The 17902-nt window shown below is 39.1% G+C and overlaps 1 protein-coding gene across 7 annotated transcripts in view; it reads right to left on the bottom strand.

Annotated features, from left to right (window-relative positions):
• LOC117424190 (myosin-10-like) overlaps positions 1-17902 on the bottom strand; it is a 65432-nt gene that overhangs the window by 40019 nt on the left and 7511 nt on the right. For all 7 annotated transcript variants that reach the window (XM_058992328.1, XM_058992330.1, XM_058992331.1 and 4 more), the window contains exon 3: positions 16611-16767. In XM_058992328.1, coding sequence (XP_058848311.1) covers positions 16611-16767 — 157 coding nt within the window. The remainder of the gene's footprint in view (positions 1-16610; positions 16768-17902) is intronic.

Genomic DNA, 17902 nt, shown 5'->3' with positions numbered 1-17902 from the left:
GCTAAAAAAAAAACACATTTCTTTTTAGGATTCTTATGGATGAAGTATTTATTTATTTATTTTTTTAATCATACTGCTGCTCAAAATTACAGACGCTGCAAAAGCCACAGTTTTCACATGTGTGATAATTTAATGAAAGCCGTTTTAAAATGACCAGTTGAGCCACATGTTTTCAAGACACATTTTCTGAACAGACTGATTTTGAAAATCTTTCACCAAATCGGTGGTGAAAGATATGATAAGGTAATGGGCTATCAAGGGTACTGCAGTAGCTTTCATTTTAGCAACCTGTGTATCGTCAAAAACAAGCCACACGTCAGATGAGCAATAAAGCTACTCTTTCTTCAATGTGTTCTCAATAGGCATATCACACACAAAAAAAAAAAAAAAGGACAGAAGGACCTCAACATTTAATTGTTATGTCAAGACATTTCAACATGTCAGGATCGTGAGATCATTTGTTTTCTCATCTGGAGATTTTTTTTTTTTTTTTTTTTTTTTTTTACAAATGAGCCATCGTAATTACTGGACCAGACGAATTACGCTCACAGTAAAAAACAGGAATTCCTCAAACTGATGTGCAATGGGAGGTTTATGCATATCCCTTTATTAATCGTGCTTGACATGTTCAGAGGGTGAACTGTGGAACGTTCAGTGCATGGCAATAAAACTAAACTATATAATAGCACCATTCAGTAAAAAGGTCACCCAGTAATTTGTCTCACGGTTCTTGTCAATCTTTCTACAACACGTCATTCCTAACCAGCAGCAATTATTAATGGCTCAGGACATCAGGGAGCAATTTCACCAGAAATGACGTTTTTCTGGATCAGGCTAAGCACTAGACTGATAGTACCATACTGGTGTCTGACGTTGTCCCAGCACTTACTGGGCAGGTTTAACTTAAACTTGCAAAAAAAAGTGTTAAAAATAAATAAATAAATAAATAAATAAATAAATAAACTTTTCTAAACATTTATCACATCTATAACATTTAAGTTTTCTTGACACAAGTTTTCAGTTTCTCAGCCCAGGCAGTCTGGATTACATCACTCTGGCACTCCCCTGGATTACATCACTCTGTCACGGTGCGCATGGCTGGCCTTGCACAGTGCGTCTCTGGGACAGAGGTGTCTCCGCAAACCAGTCACAAGAAATAACAATTAGTGCTGCGGACCACTTGCTGCGGCAATTACGTAAGGAGATCATCTTTAGATAATCTGAAAAATGTCACATTTGTACCAATTCAATATTAGTGAAACGAGACGCAAACTCAGTCTGGCACTATACAGTAACCTATAAAACTACTCAGTATAATGTAACACATGGCTTTTACTGTGACGCTAAAGCTGGGATACGCTGCAGGAAGTCTTCAATCTGTAAAATGCAATTAAGCAGGACGAATCCAATTGTTAGGCTGCCAAATGTAAATCATGTATTATCTTCTAATGTCATTACATCATCCCTAATAAAGTACTACAATCAGACGGCAGCTTTGAAAAACTGTGAAAAACTAGATCAAAGTCAATTTCAATTTCAATTTTACAGACTGCTTAAACAGTACATTGCAGACACATGTACACCACCATCTCAGTGTGCATGTTTTCCCCAACACTGAAAGACCGTATGAACTTTCTTACGGTATTATACTCATTTTACTGTGGTCTGGACGAACATTCCAGGGAGCTGAACACAGCCCTGTAGGGTTTTTTTTTTTTTTTTTTTTAGAGCAAACACTGGCTTGTCACATTTCATCACGCTTCTAGGCTTGCTTGGTTTTTAAACGTGTGGCTAGACGAATAAATGCTTTCCTGAAAATATGGGGCACCTATGCAGTGGGAGCTGCATTTTCAAGTCAAGAATATATATTTTTTACTCTGTGCCTACTTGGTTTATTGCAGTAAAACATCTGTTTGTAATTATGAGGGGAAGAACTAGTTATTAGACTTTGAGATTTATTTATATTGCACTGGTGTTTTAATAACAACAGTGTGATAAATGGTTGTTATCACATGTTCCATCGTTGACGTAAAACTGAAATTGCTTGCAGTGCCACAGCTGTAGCAAATTACCCACCCCCCCCCCCCCTTAAAAAAGAAGGTCTCATTAATTTCAAGTGCTGGGTCATGGGAAATATTTTCCTTGCTGTAGGTATCACCACGGGACGACATTAACTTCAGTTCTACAGCATGCCTGACACGAGACTAGACTCACTTTTGCAGTCCCTAGAAAGCTGTCCCCTGATCTACGGCTAGACCAAGTATAATGTCTGTCTGTCTGAGGTGCCGATATTAAGAGTAGAGCCGCGATCCTGAGGTTTACCAGTTGCACTCGATTTCCAAAGAAACAGGAACTGTAATCTTGACACCTTGAATTTAAGCAGTGTCACCCATTCCACATTTTTGATACAAGCTTGATTAGTCCCCCATTGTATAAGTAACAAGCTCAGGTGAGTCTTTTTAAACTCATAGTAAAACCAGGACTGGATCAAAGTGCTATGCAACGGGAGTCTTACTTCCATCCCAGGCACACATTACTGAACGTCTCCTGTGCCAGGGCAGAAGCCCTGTATGTAAATAGTGTAAGTGTGTTTTAAATAAAGATGTATTATTTTGACTTTAATGTTGGCAGGGATGGGATTAATTCCATCCCTGCCAAATCCATGTGTGGAATGTGGCTGGATCGTGATTGAATAATTGATCATCAATCAAGTCCCAGCCACGCAGTATAAAAGGGGAGCTAACTCCTTTGTTTGTTGGAGGTACTGTAGTAGAGGAGAAAGGCTGAGATTAGCAGGTATTGCGCTGAGATAGTGATGCGTGAATGCAGGTTTATTTTTGTTTGTAATGTTGTTTTATTTTTGTTTAATAAAAGTGTGTTCCAGCGTTTAAACTGCAGCAGTCCCCTTTCTGAATCTCCTTCCTTTTGGTAACAAGGCTTGGGCACTGCGCTCTCCTTTCACATCTCCTTTTAAAACTAAACCAGGCATTTTAATAGGATCACTTGATCGCTTTCACAACCTGGGATTTTGTTCTCTAGTTTAACAATGCAAACGACATTTTTAATTTTGTAGGCTGGCTTCATTCTCTTCCTTTTCACATTAATTTAGAATGGGGGGGGGCGGGGGGGTGTAAAAGCACTGGCAAGTCTCCATCACGCTGGAGCCAGGCTTGACAACACTGTGCATTGTGAAAGTCAAGCTGGGTTTTATTATCTCAAAAACCAATTAGGTGATTACAGACATAAGACAACATTAATTAGTATTTCTGTTGGCGCAGGTGTTTGTTCCCCGTCCAACATTTCCCAGGCCTTCCTAACGCTCAGATTCTTCTACCCATGATGCACTGCCTCAAGGGTCCAGAGAAGCAAACGTTTCTCATGACCCTTCGGTCTGGTCGTAATATTTCTAAATTTGAGTTATGGATGAATTGCCAATCATTTTGAAATTTGTGCCCGGGAGAAAGTATGGACAATTGTTTGTTTTTATAGGCACAGCATTAGCCTAAATGTTCCTGGGCTCAAAACTCAGCTACTTCCTGTGCTCTATCACTATAAACTTTCTCCTTCACTTCTCTAAGCACAGACTGCTGGTACTTAATTGGACTGTACCTAGTATTCACTTCTCTAGTATTTCAGACTTGGGAGTATATCTTTATCTTATTCAAGGCAAAAAGCATCAGTTTTCCACAAGCAAGCTCAGTTTTACACTAACATTTCAATGCCTTCTGCCATGGTTCACAAACATACACAAGAATTTACATTGGCCAAGGACAACATAGGACATAAAAACATAGGTCAGTGGCCAACATATCTGTAAACTGGATTGTGCGAAACTCTATAAAATAATACGGGCACAGAGTGGTAAAAGTTTCATTGTTTTTTCTTTTTTTTTTTTTTTTACAAGGTTCTGAGCATCCATTTTGGCACGCTGGTGACGTTTTTAACAACTACATGAAAAGTTTCTTGAAAATTAGTTTTCATCTGGGAACGCACTGTACATACCCTTACAGAATCATACTGTATCGTGGCTTCACCTTCCATGATTATAAATTCTATATATATATATTTTCTCCCCGGTATGTTAAAGGCAAAAAACTGTGACACAGCTCACATTTTTCCTAATAAAGCTTCAAAGTCCTTATAAAAAATCTTCTATAATGAAAGCATAGCAAAAGGGTAACGAAGCACATTAAAAGCATTGCAAAGCCCTGAGAGGTTTGGGAAAGCTTATTAGGAAACATGGTAAACTATGATAAATGCGTAGAATAATCACGGGGAAGCTATGGGAAAACTGCAAAAAATACGATGCAAAAATCCTGCGGTAAACTTTTTAAAGGGGAGCAGCAGAGAAGCAGAGCCCGTCTCCTCCTCTATAGCCAGTGTCTTCAGTGTGTGAAGTGGTCAAGCTCAGATTACCCGCTCTGGCAGCCACAACTTGAATTACTTCATTTCCTTCAGATTGTGTAAGTCAGGCATTTATCACACCGGGGTCTGTTTTATAAAAGTCTGTTCACTCAAACCGACAGCTGCAAAGCACTTTTTTTTATGGAACTGATACGCTGAGTAAAAGAGACGCGAGGTAACTTTGAGGGAGACAATTCTTTTGGTATAGTCTGGTGTGGGAGGTTCTTCAGATGTTGTACCAGTGAACTGCGTGGGGACTGATGCTGGCCTGCTATGCATGCTCAGAGGACGGCAACTGCAATCAATATAGTACATTGTACGACCGCCAAATTCTTCACAAAATGTATGAGCTGTGAACGCTTTGATATTACGGCTGGGATTACACTGCACTTTTTTGTTGTTTTTTTATGCTGGTTAACTAGGTCATCCTTGGCTGCACATACTGTAGCTTCTCTAGCTATCAAAAGTTTTGAAGCAATGCAGCTGTATCCAAAAACACATAAAAAAAAGATTTACAAACACACTTTAAGAAAATGTTTAAGAACGAAATGTTCCCTAACCCTAGTAACCAAACAAGCACTGTACAAGTTTGACAAGCTTTTATTTTTTTTAATTTTTTTTTGGGAAGCTGATCTTAGCATTCCCAAAAAACACACTTTTGTATGTATAAAAATATAATAAAATGAATTCAAATGTTGTCCCTTGATAGATCATTCTCTCTTTCTCCCTCACTGCGCACATATGGTTTCTGTTAAAATATTTTTAATTTATGAGCTCCAAGAATCTCAAACAAATACAGTTCATCATAGAGACATGCCTTAGAAGCAATGAACTAAACAGCAAAAAAGCTGGACAACTGTGGCTTGTCACTAAATAAATGGATTATAATGGCACATCCTTACAAATACTGGATAACCCCAAATAAGGAGTTTTGCAGTTCTTGTGTCAGACTGAATAAGCAGAGGAACATGGTAAGATGCATTCTGTCTCTCAACAGCGAGTGCATTGTGAGGTTTGTGTAAGGGAGTCCGCCAGCCTCTCCTCTTTGACCCCAATGGCTGCATTAAGAAAATGCACTGATGTGAGTAACAGAGATTCCAAAAGAAAATGTCATTAAAAAAAAAAAAATCACAAAAAGCTTTCCTCATGTGTCACTTAAGGAACATTTGAAGGAATCTGTAGTCGGTTTCATGATTATCAAGCAGTGTTATTAATAACAGGTTTTATTCGTAACACTTTGTAGTTAAAGGCCTCCATAAACGCTCTTTTCTTCTTGCACATGTTGACCCTGTTCGCAGATATATTTGTCATGCGTGACGGTGCACAGCCCTCAAGTTCAGTCAAACCCTGATATCTGCTGCCATCTGTCAGAGTTTTTCCCTCAATTACATGGCACTGTGTGTGTTTTGTAAAAGGATTAGTTAACAGAGCTGTGTTCATGTAAATTAAGATGCCCACCCAGCACACCTACAGTAATCCTCTGCTCTGATTCACGCTGCTTTCTTCCATCACTCCCTCTCCCTCTCTCAGTGCGAGTGGCTGGCACCAATTTCCAAGATGCTTGTAAAACTATGCTTCAGCTTTATGATTATCATAGTTTTATTCCTGTATTTGTGGTGGGTCTGGATATACAGCAAAGAATGGTTAAAAAAACAAAATGTTGGAAGTTGTAAATAATATTTTCCTAGTTAAAAACCTATACAATACAGCTGTGTTACTTTAACATACTGAATTGAATTACAGACCGCTTTGTAGTTTAAAATATACTTAACAAAAAACTGACAAGAATTTGTTCACAGTTAGGCCACGTTGATGGTAAGTTGTCCATATTCTTTATTTCGCTATTATGCGTAAGACGGATGGAGAAATGAGGTATGAGCACTGTGAACTCTCTATCAGTTTCACTTTAGTTTAATTACAATAAGCACAGCTTTCTGGAAACGTGTACCCGTGCTATTGTGCACTACTTGTAATCATTTCCTGTCTATTGTACAGGACTTGCAATGCGGTCTCAGCTTTCCTGACATAATCCTCCAGCTCTGCTCAATCGCTTGCTGAAACAAATCAGTCTGCTGTGTTTCCAGGTCACCAACACCAGTGGGAGGTTATTTTTCCTGAGGCAGGAGCTCTATAGAAACTGAAGAGCAGGAACTGCATCTGGTTCTTTCTCGTGTCTTAAAAGCCGAGAACAAATACATTGTGCCAATTTGTACCCTTTTTTCTGAAAGCAATTCGATTAAAACCGTTTAGAAAGGGGTTATTTTGTCATATTTTTTCATGCATTTCTAGCTTCATCATTGCTGTCAATGTATCAAAACACTTGTCGTTACAAAATACAAACTAACAAATCAGATTTTTAAAACCGAAAAATCAGAAAATCAGGAAAAAATAAACCCGAAAAATCATATATAAAAAATTCAATGATAAAACGGATTTCATAGGGCCATATATATATATATATATATATATATATATACACACACACACACACACACACACACACACACAGTACAACATAAAATGTATGCTATTGTTACTGGGACCTGGTTACATTAAAATTCAAGAAATAAATAATAACTATAAAAGTTGCTTCCTTTTTTTTATCCACTAACAGAAATAAATGCAAAACGCGCTCCACTTCTCTGTTAAATGTGACGAGAGCCCTTTCTATTCAGTCTGCCACGCTGAACAATCCCCATTCCCATCAGGCATTGCTGTGAGCCACACTGTCCAAATCTCTGTCCGAAATGCACAGAGGGGGATTTTACGACTGCTAATCATTTATCCCCCAGACAAATTCATGCTGTAACCTTTTACATTCCTCAGATTCCAGACCACGACCACGGTCTATTTTTTTCCCCCCTGTCTGTTTTGAAAGCTGTGGAACATTTTTTCCCGTTGAATATTTCACAAAAACTCTGAGTTGACCATATATGGGATTGTCAGCTCTGCTTTTGCATTTCTCACCTCTTTCCAAATTCAACATTTAAAAGAGGGGAAGGAAGAATGATAGCAATAATGGAATAATGGGCTTTGCAGCACGCTGAAGAAATACTAGACTCTAATGCAATTATAGTTTAGGAAATATTTCTTATAAAACCATATGGAAAGCTAGACCGATTACAGTCCTAACAGGCAGACTTGTTTTTTATCTTCTGTTTTTGTTCTGTTCTTGTCATACACAATTTTGACCTAAAGCCAAATAAATATGTATTACATTAACATTATCCCTAATTCTTTTCAAAGCACCCTCCCAAATTTGAACCAAAACCCAGTGTAATTGACAAGATTGTATCTGGAAAACAACCAAAATCACACCCATCGTGTTAAAATCTCTCCCTTTAAACAAAAGCTTTCTCCTCTACCCGTTCCTACAACAGCATGCCCTTCCCCACAATGACACAAAGCAGGACCAGGATATCCACCAAGTAGCTCATTAAAGCATTAAAAAGACATGACTGTTTATCAAGGTACTAAATTATTACAACACTTAGAACCGTGATGGTACACAATGAGCTACAGTGCGTGCCAGACACCACTAGGTTCCTAACTGTTTACAGTATGTCAAAGTTATAGCCCGTTCCATCTCAATTACGTCTCAGAGTTCTTTGGGACTTTTCATCTCCATTGTTTAGCAGAGCTGTAGCTACTCCTTGAATTTACGCACTTGGCTAAAGTGGGACTAATAATCCAGGTCAAATGGCACCCAAAAGTAAACGGTAGAGTAAACGTCAGATCACAGTCAGTGAGCCCTGCTCCTGTCAACGTCAGCCAGAATAACTCAGCGCCTTCATTTATCAGTTTGTCCAACCAAGTGTTGGCTGGTCTGGTCCTGCAGATATTCATGGTATATTAGTAGAACTTGTGTGTCTGAACCCAGACCTGCAGCCCCCGTTCATTAGCGTTTAGCATTGTAACGATAAACTGCACAGGGTCAATGAGGCGCCTCTGCTTGCATGCGCGTGGCAGCCTTTTGATAGTTTGGGCAGCTTGTTTTACAGCAAATGTGGTCATTTATCATTATATTGCAGCTGATTTTAAATGACGTGGATTTCACAGGGGCAACGCAAGGACCGCTCTTCTGAAAGCTCCTGATAACAGACATGACATTGAATCAAGGCTAAAACTGCAGATCACGCTGGTTTTTTTTACATTTATTTTTGCAGGGTACGTTAACACAGTACATTAATAACCTGGTTTCTTCATGGTCATGACAAACTTTGCCTTACCCACATTTGAGAAACTACAGTAAATCCTTTATAAAAACTGACATTCTAGCAACCTAGGAAAAATCTGGTTGAATAAAAAATAAAAATCGAACTTTTCTAAGGCTCTTAAGCGGAATTTGAAAGTATTTATCACACATACATGTCCTGAATACCGTGATGCAATATAAACCTATATGGATGTTTTATTTCCACAGGGCACCATGAATTTGGTGTGTTCATTTATATTTACAGTAGCTCATGAAAAGCAATACATTACACAATACAACACCCTATAAAATACATCTCATATAGTTCACAGTTCACACAGACAATTGCTACGAACTACAAATCACTTGGCAGTCTTCCCTCCTGTATTTTATCAACACCCCTTTTTCAAAACAGCCTGGAGGTTTAATGAAACATCAAAGCCTCTAGCAAAGGCATATATACATACATATATATATATATATATATATATATATATATATATATATATATATATATATATAGACACACCCCAGGGGCCCCAGCTAGCCAGCTTACTTAAACAGAAACAGCGCGGCTACCTCCCGGACTGGGTGGCTGCCAGGTTTAGTCTTTTCAGTAGCGAGCGAGCGGGTAGTCAAACAAATTAAGCCCAGATGAAAGAGAATAAGGTTATATCCGAAACTTCGGCTCAGCTGAGCCTCTCAGGGTTATTACTGGTTCCATTCAAAGTGCTCACTGTAAAGGAATGTGCTACGGACGAAATCTCTTTCAGATGTGTGAACCCAGATGACTCAGATCAGAACACAATCAAAGAGCCGTTCTCCCAAGCACTGGAGGTATTCCGCTATTGTACAAGATGACCTTTTATTACTAATAATTAATCATTGGCTGAGTGGCTGTGTGTTTGACGGACCGGCATCAGGAAACATCAAATACAGACAGTTACCGTAAGAGTGGGGAGTCTGTCTGTACATTAGGCAAGCTACATTAAATCTCCCTCAATCTCTTTAATACAAAATCAATTGCTAAATCCAAGACAATGGAGTTACTGTAAATCAGCAAGAAATTGAACATGAACTCATGCTGACTGTGTATGCACTGTATTGAGGTATAATCGTGTAAACAGCACCGCAGTAAAATCAAACTGAAGGCAGTATACTGGTGCTAGTCTGTCTGCCTTCAAGCTTAAAGCACTGAACGGCAATGTAAGAGAGTGCAGAGATAATGGGCTGCAGAGTAGTTTAGTGTTTAATGAAAGAAAATGTTTGTTTTCTTGATGGTGGTTTTGTTCCATGCCCCCCTGGGCTTAATTACAACCCATTCATTCAATTATGCGTCAAAACCTGAATGCGGCAGCTGAGACAGCCCAAGCTCAGCCAATCGCTGTCATGTGCAAGTCACCCAGGGCTCTATTCACAAATAGACTGTTTTAAGGAATGTTTTGTTAAGGACTGTTTTTTAAAAAAAAAATTATTTCTAAGATTGCAGTTCACTAAACCTTTTTTCAATGGTTAAGAGAGGATTAGAAGTCTACTCTCATTTTCAAAAAGCCCTGTTTAAGTAATGTTTATAGACATTCTTTAAAACAATCCTTCAAGTTTTGTGTAAATGCCCTACAGAGTTTGATAGGGCAAACATGGTGGACATAGTCCATAAGTAATGCTTCATTCTCACACAGAGTAATCAAGTTTTGTTTTATTCATAACAGTTAAAAAAAAAAATACATTTTATAACTAGTTGGCATGAGTTGTCTTGGTGACTGTGCCATTCCTATTATAGCACATGACTGATCTCTGTGTCACAATGATGTGTTCACAGTCTTACACAAACCAATCAATGAGTAAAACAACACAGATGTCATAATGCTGTTAGCTGCAAGTACATACCGTGAAAACAAAATGTCGCATGAAAATGCACCAATTGTCACTTTGCAAGATTAGTTCAGAGCTCTGCTTTAACAACAGAAATTCTTAAAGGGACAAGCGGAAAACAGACTCTTCAATTCTAATTGAAACCTAGAAACTGACAACAGCAGAAACACCAAGGCTAAGTGATGAGCTATTCTGGCTGTAGCAGTCAGAAAACATCAGAAACACCAACCAGCTTTGAGATATCCACGGCAGCTTGTTTCCTTTGGGAATGGGAAGTGCACAGCCACACAACTCCCACAGAGATGATGGTACCAGTTCAGTTCAAGCCTGGGGAATTCGGGGCAGGGGCAGCGATGACACCTGAACAATGTGTTTACCCTGATTACTGCACAGGTCACGCATCGCTACAGTGCATCACATGCAAACTAATAACTCTATCAACCCACAGGAATACTGCTTTCCTCCCACACCCAGACAACGCCATTAACCTCTCATTCTATTCTAGGACATTTGCTATAAATCAGTGTGGAATGCAAGGGTCCTCTATTGGGTTGAACATAAAAAATGTTAGACATCTGCTATAACCCTATCAACAGGGTGTCTGGACCATGACGGCACTCACTGGACCACGGCAGCAGCAGAGCTTGGGTTCAATGTCTTTGTTTTTCTTATGTTTTGTGATGAGGCTCCAATCGACTAGCAATGTATAATGTGACACGTAAATGTAAAACGTACAGTGCTTGTGCCCAGGCAGGATAGACTTAATACCCGAAGAACGTTCACTCCATGAATAAATTCCCTTTATACTTTGCCTAATTACACAAAAGAAGTATGGCATCAAGCTACATGTGTTTTCCATCAGTTTAACATTTCTTTTGACACACGCTGGATGGAATGGGAGCTTTGCAATTACCCAGACTGCAGGGTCCCTCATGAAAACCATATCCCTTTACACTTACTGTTCAATCCTTTTCACTAAAAAGTGCACTAAAAGTAGGCTACCTTCAATCAAACTAGGAATGTTCCCATACGAGAACAATATTCTATGTTTTTTTTTTTTTTTTTCGAATTCCAAAACTATGTGCAGGTTATAGGACTGCTGCCAATGCTATTCCAGTATAGCCCCTTTTTATCTATTCTCTATTCATCTATTCCTCATCTCTCAGCAGTAGCAATATCATCACCAGTCCCACTTTAATTCTGTTGAAGATAAGGGAGCTCTGCTTAAAACTGCAATATGCAGATACCTCAACGGCAACATTACAAATTATACGTTGCTGCTGCTTCCTGATACCTAGTCAATCATGTGTTTAACTTTAAACTCACTCCAATGCTCTAGCTGCCATGTGACTGACAGCAAATGTAGCAGGATGCGTATACAGCGTTGCATTTGAAATATTTCAATATCCTGATTTCATCAAAAATTTTTTAAAAAAAAAGCCAAAAGGTTCTCAGCAGTAATAGTATGTTAATCAATCCATTTTTTTAACTCTTTCATGCATTAAATATTTTAAATGGCTTAAAAAATGTAGTTTTGGACACAAATATGTTTTTCATTGAAAATATTTTCATTTTTGCCCCCTTGCCTTTATGGGGGGGGGGGGGGGGGCAACCTCATATGAGGCTATCATGCATTTGCATCTTCCATATGCCCCCATATAAAGACTAGAAGAGAGTTTTTTTTTATCTGTTCGCCTTGCATGAAAGGGTTAAAGTATTTGTCAGCGCTCCTAAAAAAATAAAATAAAAACACAATGTTGTATTGTGGCTGTGCAGTGTGTCCTGCACCAGCACCTATCCTTGATTGCTGCACAGTCCCTAGTGCGGTAGAGCCGAGCCCTCAAAGAAAACATGAAGCTGAAGACGGCTCCCGCTGGGGAGCTGTCTGCTGCTGCTGCCGGGGAGCCACTCTTAACCTTAACGCCCTTGAGCGCATGTTAGGGGCCCACGAGCAGGAAAATGCTACAAGAGAGGGGAAACAAAGGCCTTCTCCAAGTGTCACAACTCCAGATCTTATCGTTTGTTTAGTCTCTGAACCACTTAATTTCGGCTGCAGATCATGTAATTTCTCAAGGCTGTGCTGGATCTCATAATAGCTCCCCAGAGTTTGCTACTGTACCGTCCTCCTGTAGCAGAGTGCCCTGAAGGCAGCCGACAAGGAGCACGTTACTGAAACTAGAAAACTGTGCGTCTGTCCGTCATCGTACTCTCTACTGTAGGTATGTTAAAGGACTAGTCAACTAATTGAGCATTAAAAAAAAAAAAAAAAAAAAGTCTAACTGAGGTTCTGTCCACATAAGTGGAATAATGTATAAAACGAATATAGTTTACAGCTGCCCCACAGGATAAGCGCATAATTATGAAACACACTACAGTTCATTAAAGCCATTAGGAGTTTTTATTGATACCAGGTGGGCATCCAGCAGCAAGCACAACATTCTATGCAGCAGGCATATGCCCGGCAGAAGGTGCTGGGCCAGCATACCAAGAAGTCAAGAACTGAACTGTACTAACATTGTTCTAGGCTGCAGTTTAACAAAAAATACAAATGTGAATAAAAATAAAAACATGGTTTAAAAATTAACAATGCTGTATTGTTTTTTTTTTTTTTGCGGACTCCCCAAGCTATTTGCAGAGCCTTGGCAATGAGCTTTCGGGCAGCATGACAGCTCGTTGCAATCGATGTGAATACAATCCAAGCTGCTGGATTTGTTAAAAGAACATCAGCATTTCCTGGCTGCATGGTTTTCAGAAATGTTCAAATGAGTCTGTTGTACCTCGCTGGAGAAGCTGAATTCAATCAGATGCAAGATGGAAAATATCAATTGCAGTTTAAATATGTTTCGATAGAGCCCCTTGTGATTTCAGCAACTACTGTAGAAAATGTTGCCATGTGCTTTATGCAAAGGGTTCCAAGTCTACCTATTACTCTGGCAAACCTTCCGAACTAGACTTAACACTGTTGTATATCATGTGATGTCAGCACCTTATAATGTTATTATAACCCACGCATCAGCAATGACATCAATTACAGTGAAAACTATCTAATCACATTTGTATACCTTCATCACAGTGGTAGATTTCTTTCGGGTGATTGGTTTGCAAAGGGAATGCAATTTCTGATTACAATATCATTTGGTTTATTCAATTAACCAGTGATTACAATAAGCGTCTTTCGCTGTAGTTAAAAAGCTGCACTGTATTGCATGTCCTGTATCTTGAAACAGCAGAGCTGTAGAAACTCAACAACCTCTCACATGGTAACCATGTGTCTTCTCTCCAGTTGTGCTCTTCAAGCTGAAATCCACCTTTTGGAGGCCAGGGTCGCGATCATAACCAGACCGGAGGAGAAAGCCTCAGTTACCTTAGGCACTGCTGGGTTGTTAATTTAAAGATGTTTTACTCGTACTGTGTGTTTTAAATTATATCTTAATTATTATAACTACATTGTAAATGACATCTTTTTTTTTTTTAAATGCGTTGCGGTAGGGATCTTGTGAAGTCCTGCAACATTCTGAAATCCTTGCCAACAGTAATATTCTTTTTCTCTAGTTCAAGTCCCACAGCTGCATGCCAGCATTGCTGAGGAGGCCAACCCACATTCCCTGATGCACTGCAAAGCATGCTTCACTTGTGGAGCGAGGAGGACCATGCACAGAGAAGGCATTGTTAGACTGCTGTTCCTGTCTGGTGCAGAACACTTGAGAGCAGCCTGCCTTCCAGCACCTGTCTTGTACCTTTCACTGTGCTGCACAGTCCCTTGGTCAGAACGCACACAAGAAAGAGGGCACATTTTAACAAGCGTAACCCTCACTGCACCACTGCGTTGAGCTCCCTAATCAGGAACACACAAAGTTGTCTATGTGCTGTACAATGTGCTGAAACATCTGACGAAACAAATGGCGAGATTACTGAAGCTGAACTTCATGCTGAAATGTGACGCTACTGATTGAGGCACATCTTACGATCCAATTTTTTTGTGTATACGTTTTGTAATATTGTATTCTGCTCAACGATATAATAATAAAAGAAAGTCCTTGATCGTAAAATAAATGGTTAACTAGTGTTAACTTTTAAGCGTAAATGTTTTACGAGGATCACGCATGGATTACCACGTCAGTGACACAATGGCACCTTCGTTGTACCATACTCTATTACACTGTGTATGGATGCTACATCTGAAATAAATACAAAATAGAATTACTACTTTAATACCAAGTCAAGTGCTTTCATATTGAAAAAGAATAGTTTAAAATGACAAGCTAAGCCACTGGGGAACCAACTGTGTTTTTAAATTATTATTTTTTTTTTTTTTTAGTTAAGTTTTGGAAGTTGACCCCTCTAGCATTTTGGGGGGATTATTACAAAACAACAATACAGATCAGTCAAACACCAAGCCCTTTAAGAAATCAATGCTGCCCCTCGTTTGTCAATATTAGCGCACAATGCATCGCTCTCCCTTGTACAATATATGCCTCAACATTAAAAAAAACTACATGGCATTCTGTTTCAGCGGCTATATGTGTGGATGACTAAGGAGGAGACATGCAGTGACTGTACAGATTGAGATGACATCATGCATTAAACTAGCACTGCTGCCCTGGCCCAGATCAGCAATCTGAAAGCTGCATGGCACAAGGGGTCAGTGGGACATTCAGTGAGGAAACACTTGATCTGGCGACGGTGGCAAGGAAAGACAAGGTACCCCGTAAACAGCTATATTAGTCAGCGTGTGCCTTCGGTCTGTGAATGGAAAGTATGACGCACTGTTGCCTATGAAGATCAGGAGGATTCGGTGCAGGCATAATTAAAACAAGGAAAATGAACTCAGAAGACCTTCTGTTTGCCCACGTGTTTGTTTATTATAGTAAAATTCTTTAAAGAACACAACGGCTTCTCCAGTGCTAAGCACTTCTGGTTGAAATGTTTATCTAATCTGATTGTACAGTCTGAGTCACAGCAACTCTATTTAGAACTGAGCAGAGGGACCCGTTGCCAGCTTGTTTGTTTTTCTTTCTTGCAGAAAGTCTTCTATCTAAATAAAGACACGCTGCTGTGTCATAAGGTCCTGTTTATCTCCCCACCCCACGCATAAATCGACACCTCGCATAAGCGTGCCAGTTGCTGCTGTAAATATTTAGTCAGAGATTAAGTGAGCCCTTTCAGACGCCTGCTCAATCATAGTTTGACACTGTCGGGTGTGTCCGAGTGCACATAGTACTGCATACGCTTAGAAAGGGAGCTAAACAGTAGCCTCTGTGCTTTCTGCAGAAACATCTGTAATAACAGTAAAAGGCACCTAGAAAATCTGTAAGCAGCAAAGAGTCCGGAGATGTCTTTGTAAGCAGTGTTAAGCAATGCAGGGTAGCAGGACTGAGGATAGACCTGAAAGTGTCAAAATAAGTCATCTGGTTTAGAATTATTTCTCTTTAAAAAAAAAAAAAAAAAAAAAAAAAAAAAAAAAATCACAGTAATGAAAACAAAATAAAAAAAGCAGCAGGATTTAAAAGTAAAAGCAGCTGAAAATTCATTTTAAGCTTCCTGAAATCAATCCTGCTACTTTTTTTTAATACAGCACTGGACTTCTGGTCCTACTCCTGATCTCTCCTAACCTGTCAATTATCCAACAAAGCAGAAAAAAATGATTCTCAGCAAGCTATACTGTACAGTGCCTGGTACATGCTTTGAGGCTTAGGCACCACATTCCTGCTTGTTATTCACTGCAGATGGACTGGAATCAGATTCCACTGTAAACCTGCACTGTTTTTAAGAGAAAAAAAAAAAAAATCTTTGCTTTAATCTCTAGGAATCCATTACACTTAACACAGCATGTATTGGAGGAGCAACTCAAAACCATTTTCCACATCAATTTATTTTCCTAACATACAGTAAAGAAACTTGCGCATTCAGGTATCCTGTACTATGTGAGAGCTGAAATCTACCCTCCCCCAGAAATTATTTTTTTATTAAACCCAGAAAACATTCCTAAAAATAATGCTGGTCTTAATGATGTTTTCTGGCTTGTGGCACATTAGAGAACTGATTCTAACAGCTGATTTCAGACTGTGATTAGCAACTAGCCCCTTACATCCCGTTACCTTCAACCACTAAACTTCAGACAAGTTGGTTATGTCCTTACCTTGAAGCATGCACCTGTAGGCTGATTCAGAGATAGCGTAGATGTGTGGTGGCATCTCATGTCGCTTCTTCCCCCTGTACATTTCAATGATGTTCTCGGAGTAAATTGGAAGGTTCTTGTAGGGATTTATCACCACACAGAAAAGTCCAGAGTAAGTCTAAAAAAAATAGAGAGAGTGAGAATAAACAATTAGGTCTGATGTATATGCAAGTTCCATGTAACATATGAGTTGCACAGTATCCTTGGGTAATAGTATCCTATACAGTATACGACTGTGTACAGATTTCAACAGGGTAGTATACAAGCGGCTACACAGAAGGTGTGTATTATACAAGGGAAATGACCAAGACTGGTTAGTCATGTGAATTACACAGCAGGTGCATGTTATACTCAGGTTAAAAAGAATTAACAATACTAAATAAATAAAAACGAGTGGTCGAACTCTGTTTTGAATTCTAAACGGATTCAAATCATTTGCATGTTACCCCTCCAGCCCTTCAAATCACACTTGGCCATGTAAGCTGGTCTGACAGTGCAGCATTCAGAATTGAAAAAGATTTATTTTAAAATGTCTTCAGTAACGTAAGAGCAAAAGCAACGAGACAGCATTCTTGCCTTATCACAGCTGATGCTGTACTGTTCATGACCTTGGCACGGCTTAACTCCACATATGGGAGGAATGGAAACCCACACATATAGCTAATTCAGACCACAGCTTGCCAAGCGAAAGAATGAACAACTTACTGTGCCAATTACACTTATTAATTTGCAAAAACACTGACAAAAGAAAAGTTTTAAAACAATTAGTTTACCACATTCCTTCCCTGAGGCAGCTATTTTCAATTCCTCCCTCCTGTCATGAGGAGTGTAACCCTAAAGTAGCTTCCAAACCCTCAACTGCTTAATACATATAATTAGGCTTGCTACTATTCGATTTTTATTTTTTTAATTCAAGCAGAGAATGGGTGAAATCAACCTTTTTATGCCATTGAAAAACTTCTCATATAGTAAAAACCCCTTTATCATATTCAACATGCAACAAAACCATGGTTACCAACATTCGAATTGAAATAACGTTTGGTCACAGCGGAGCTATACCTCGTAAAGATAAAGATTCTACACAAATTTACAATTTCTCAAATAAACCGTAGAAAACACAGCACATAAAAGTGTATTACACTTTTATAGCATAATTTACTAGTAAAAATAAATATGCACAGAACAAAGCATTAGATATAATTGAACAGAACTAACTTGCACTTATTCAGAGTCTGAGCTCCGCCCCTCTCCTT

Source organism: Acipenser ruthenus, chromosome 19 (assembly GCF_902713425.1).
Source record: "Acipenser ruthenus chromosome 19, fAciRut3.2 maternal haplotype, whole genome shotgun sequence".
In the NCBI taxonomy this organism is placed as follows: Eukaryota; Metazoa; Chordata; class Actinopteri; order Acipenseriformes; family Acipenseridae; genus Acipenser; species Acipenser ruthenus.
This window is presented reverse-complemented; position numbering and strand designations above follow the sequence as displayed.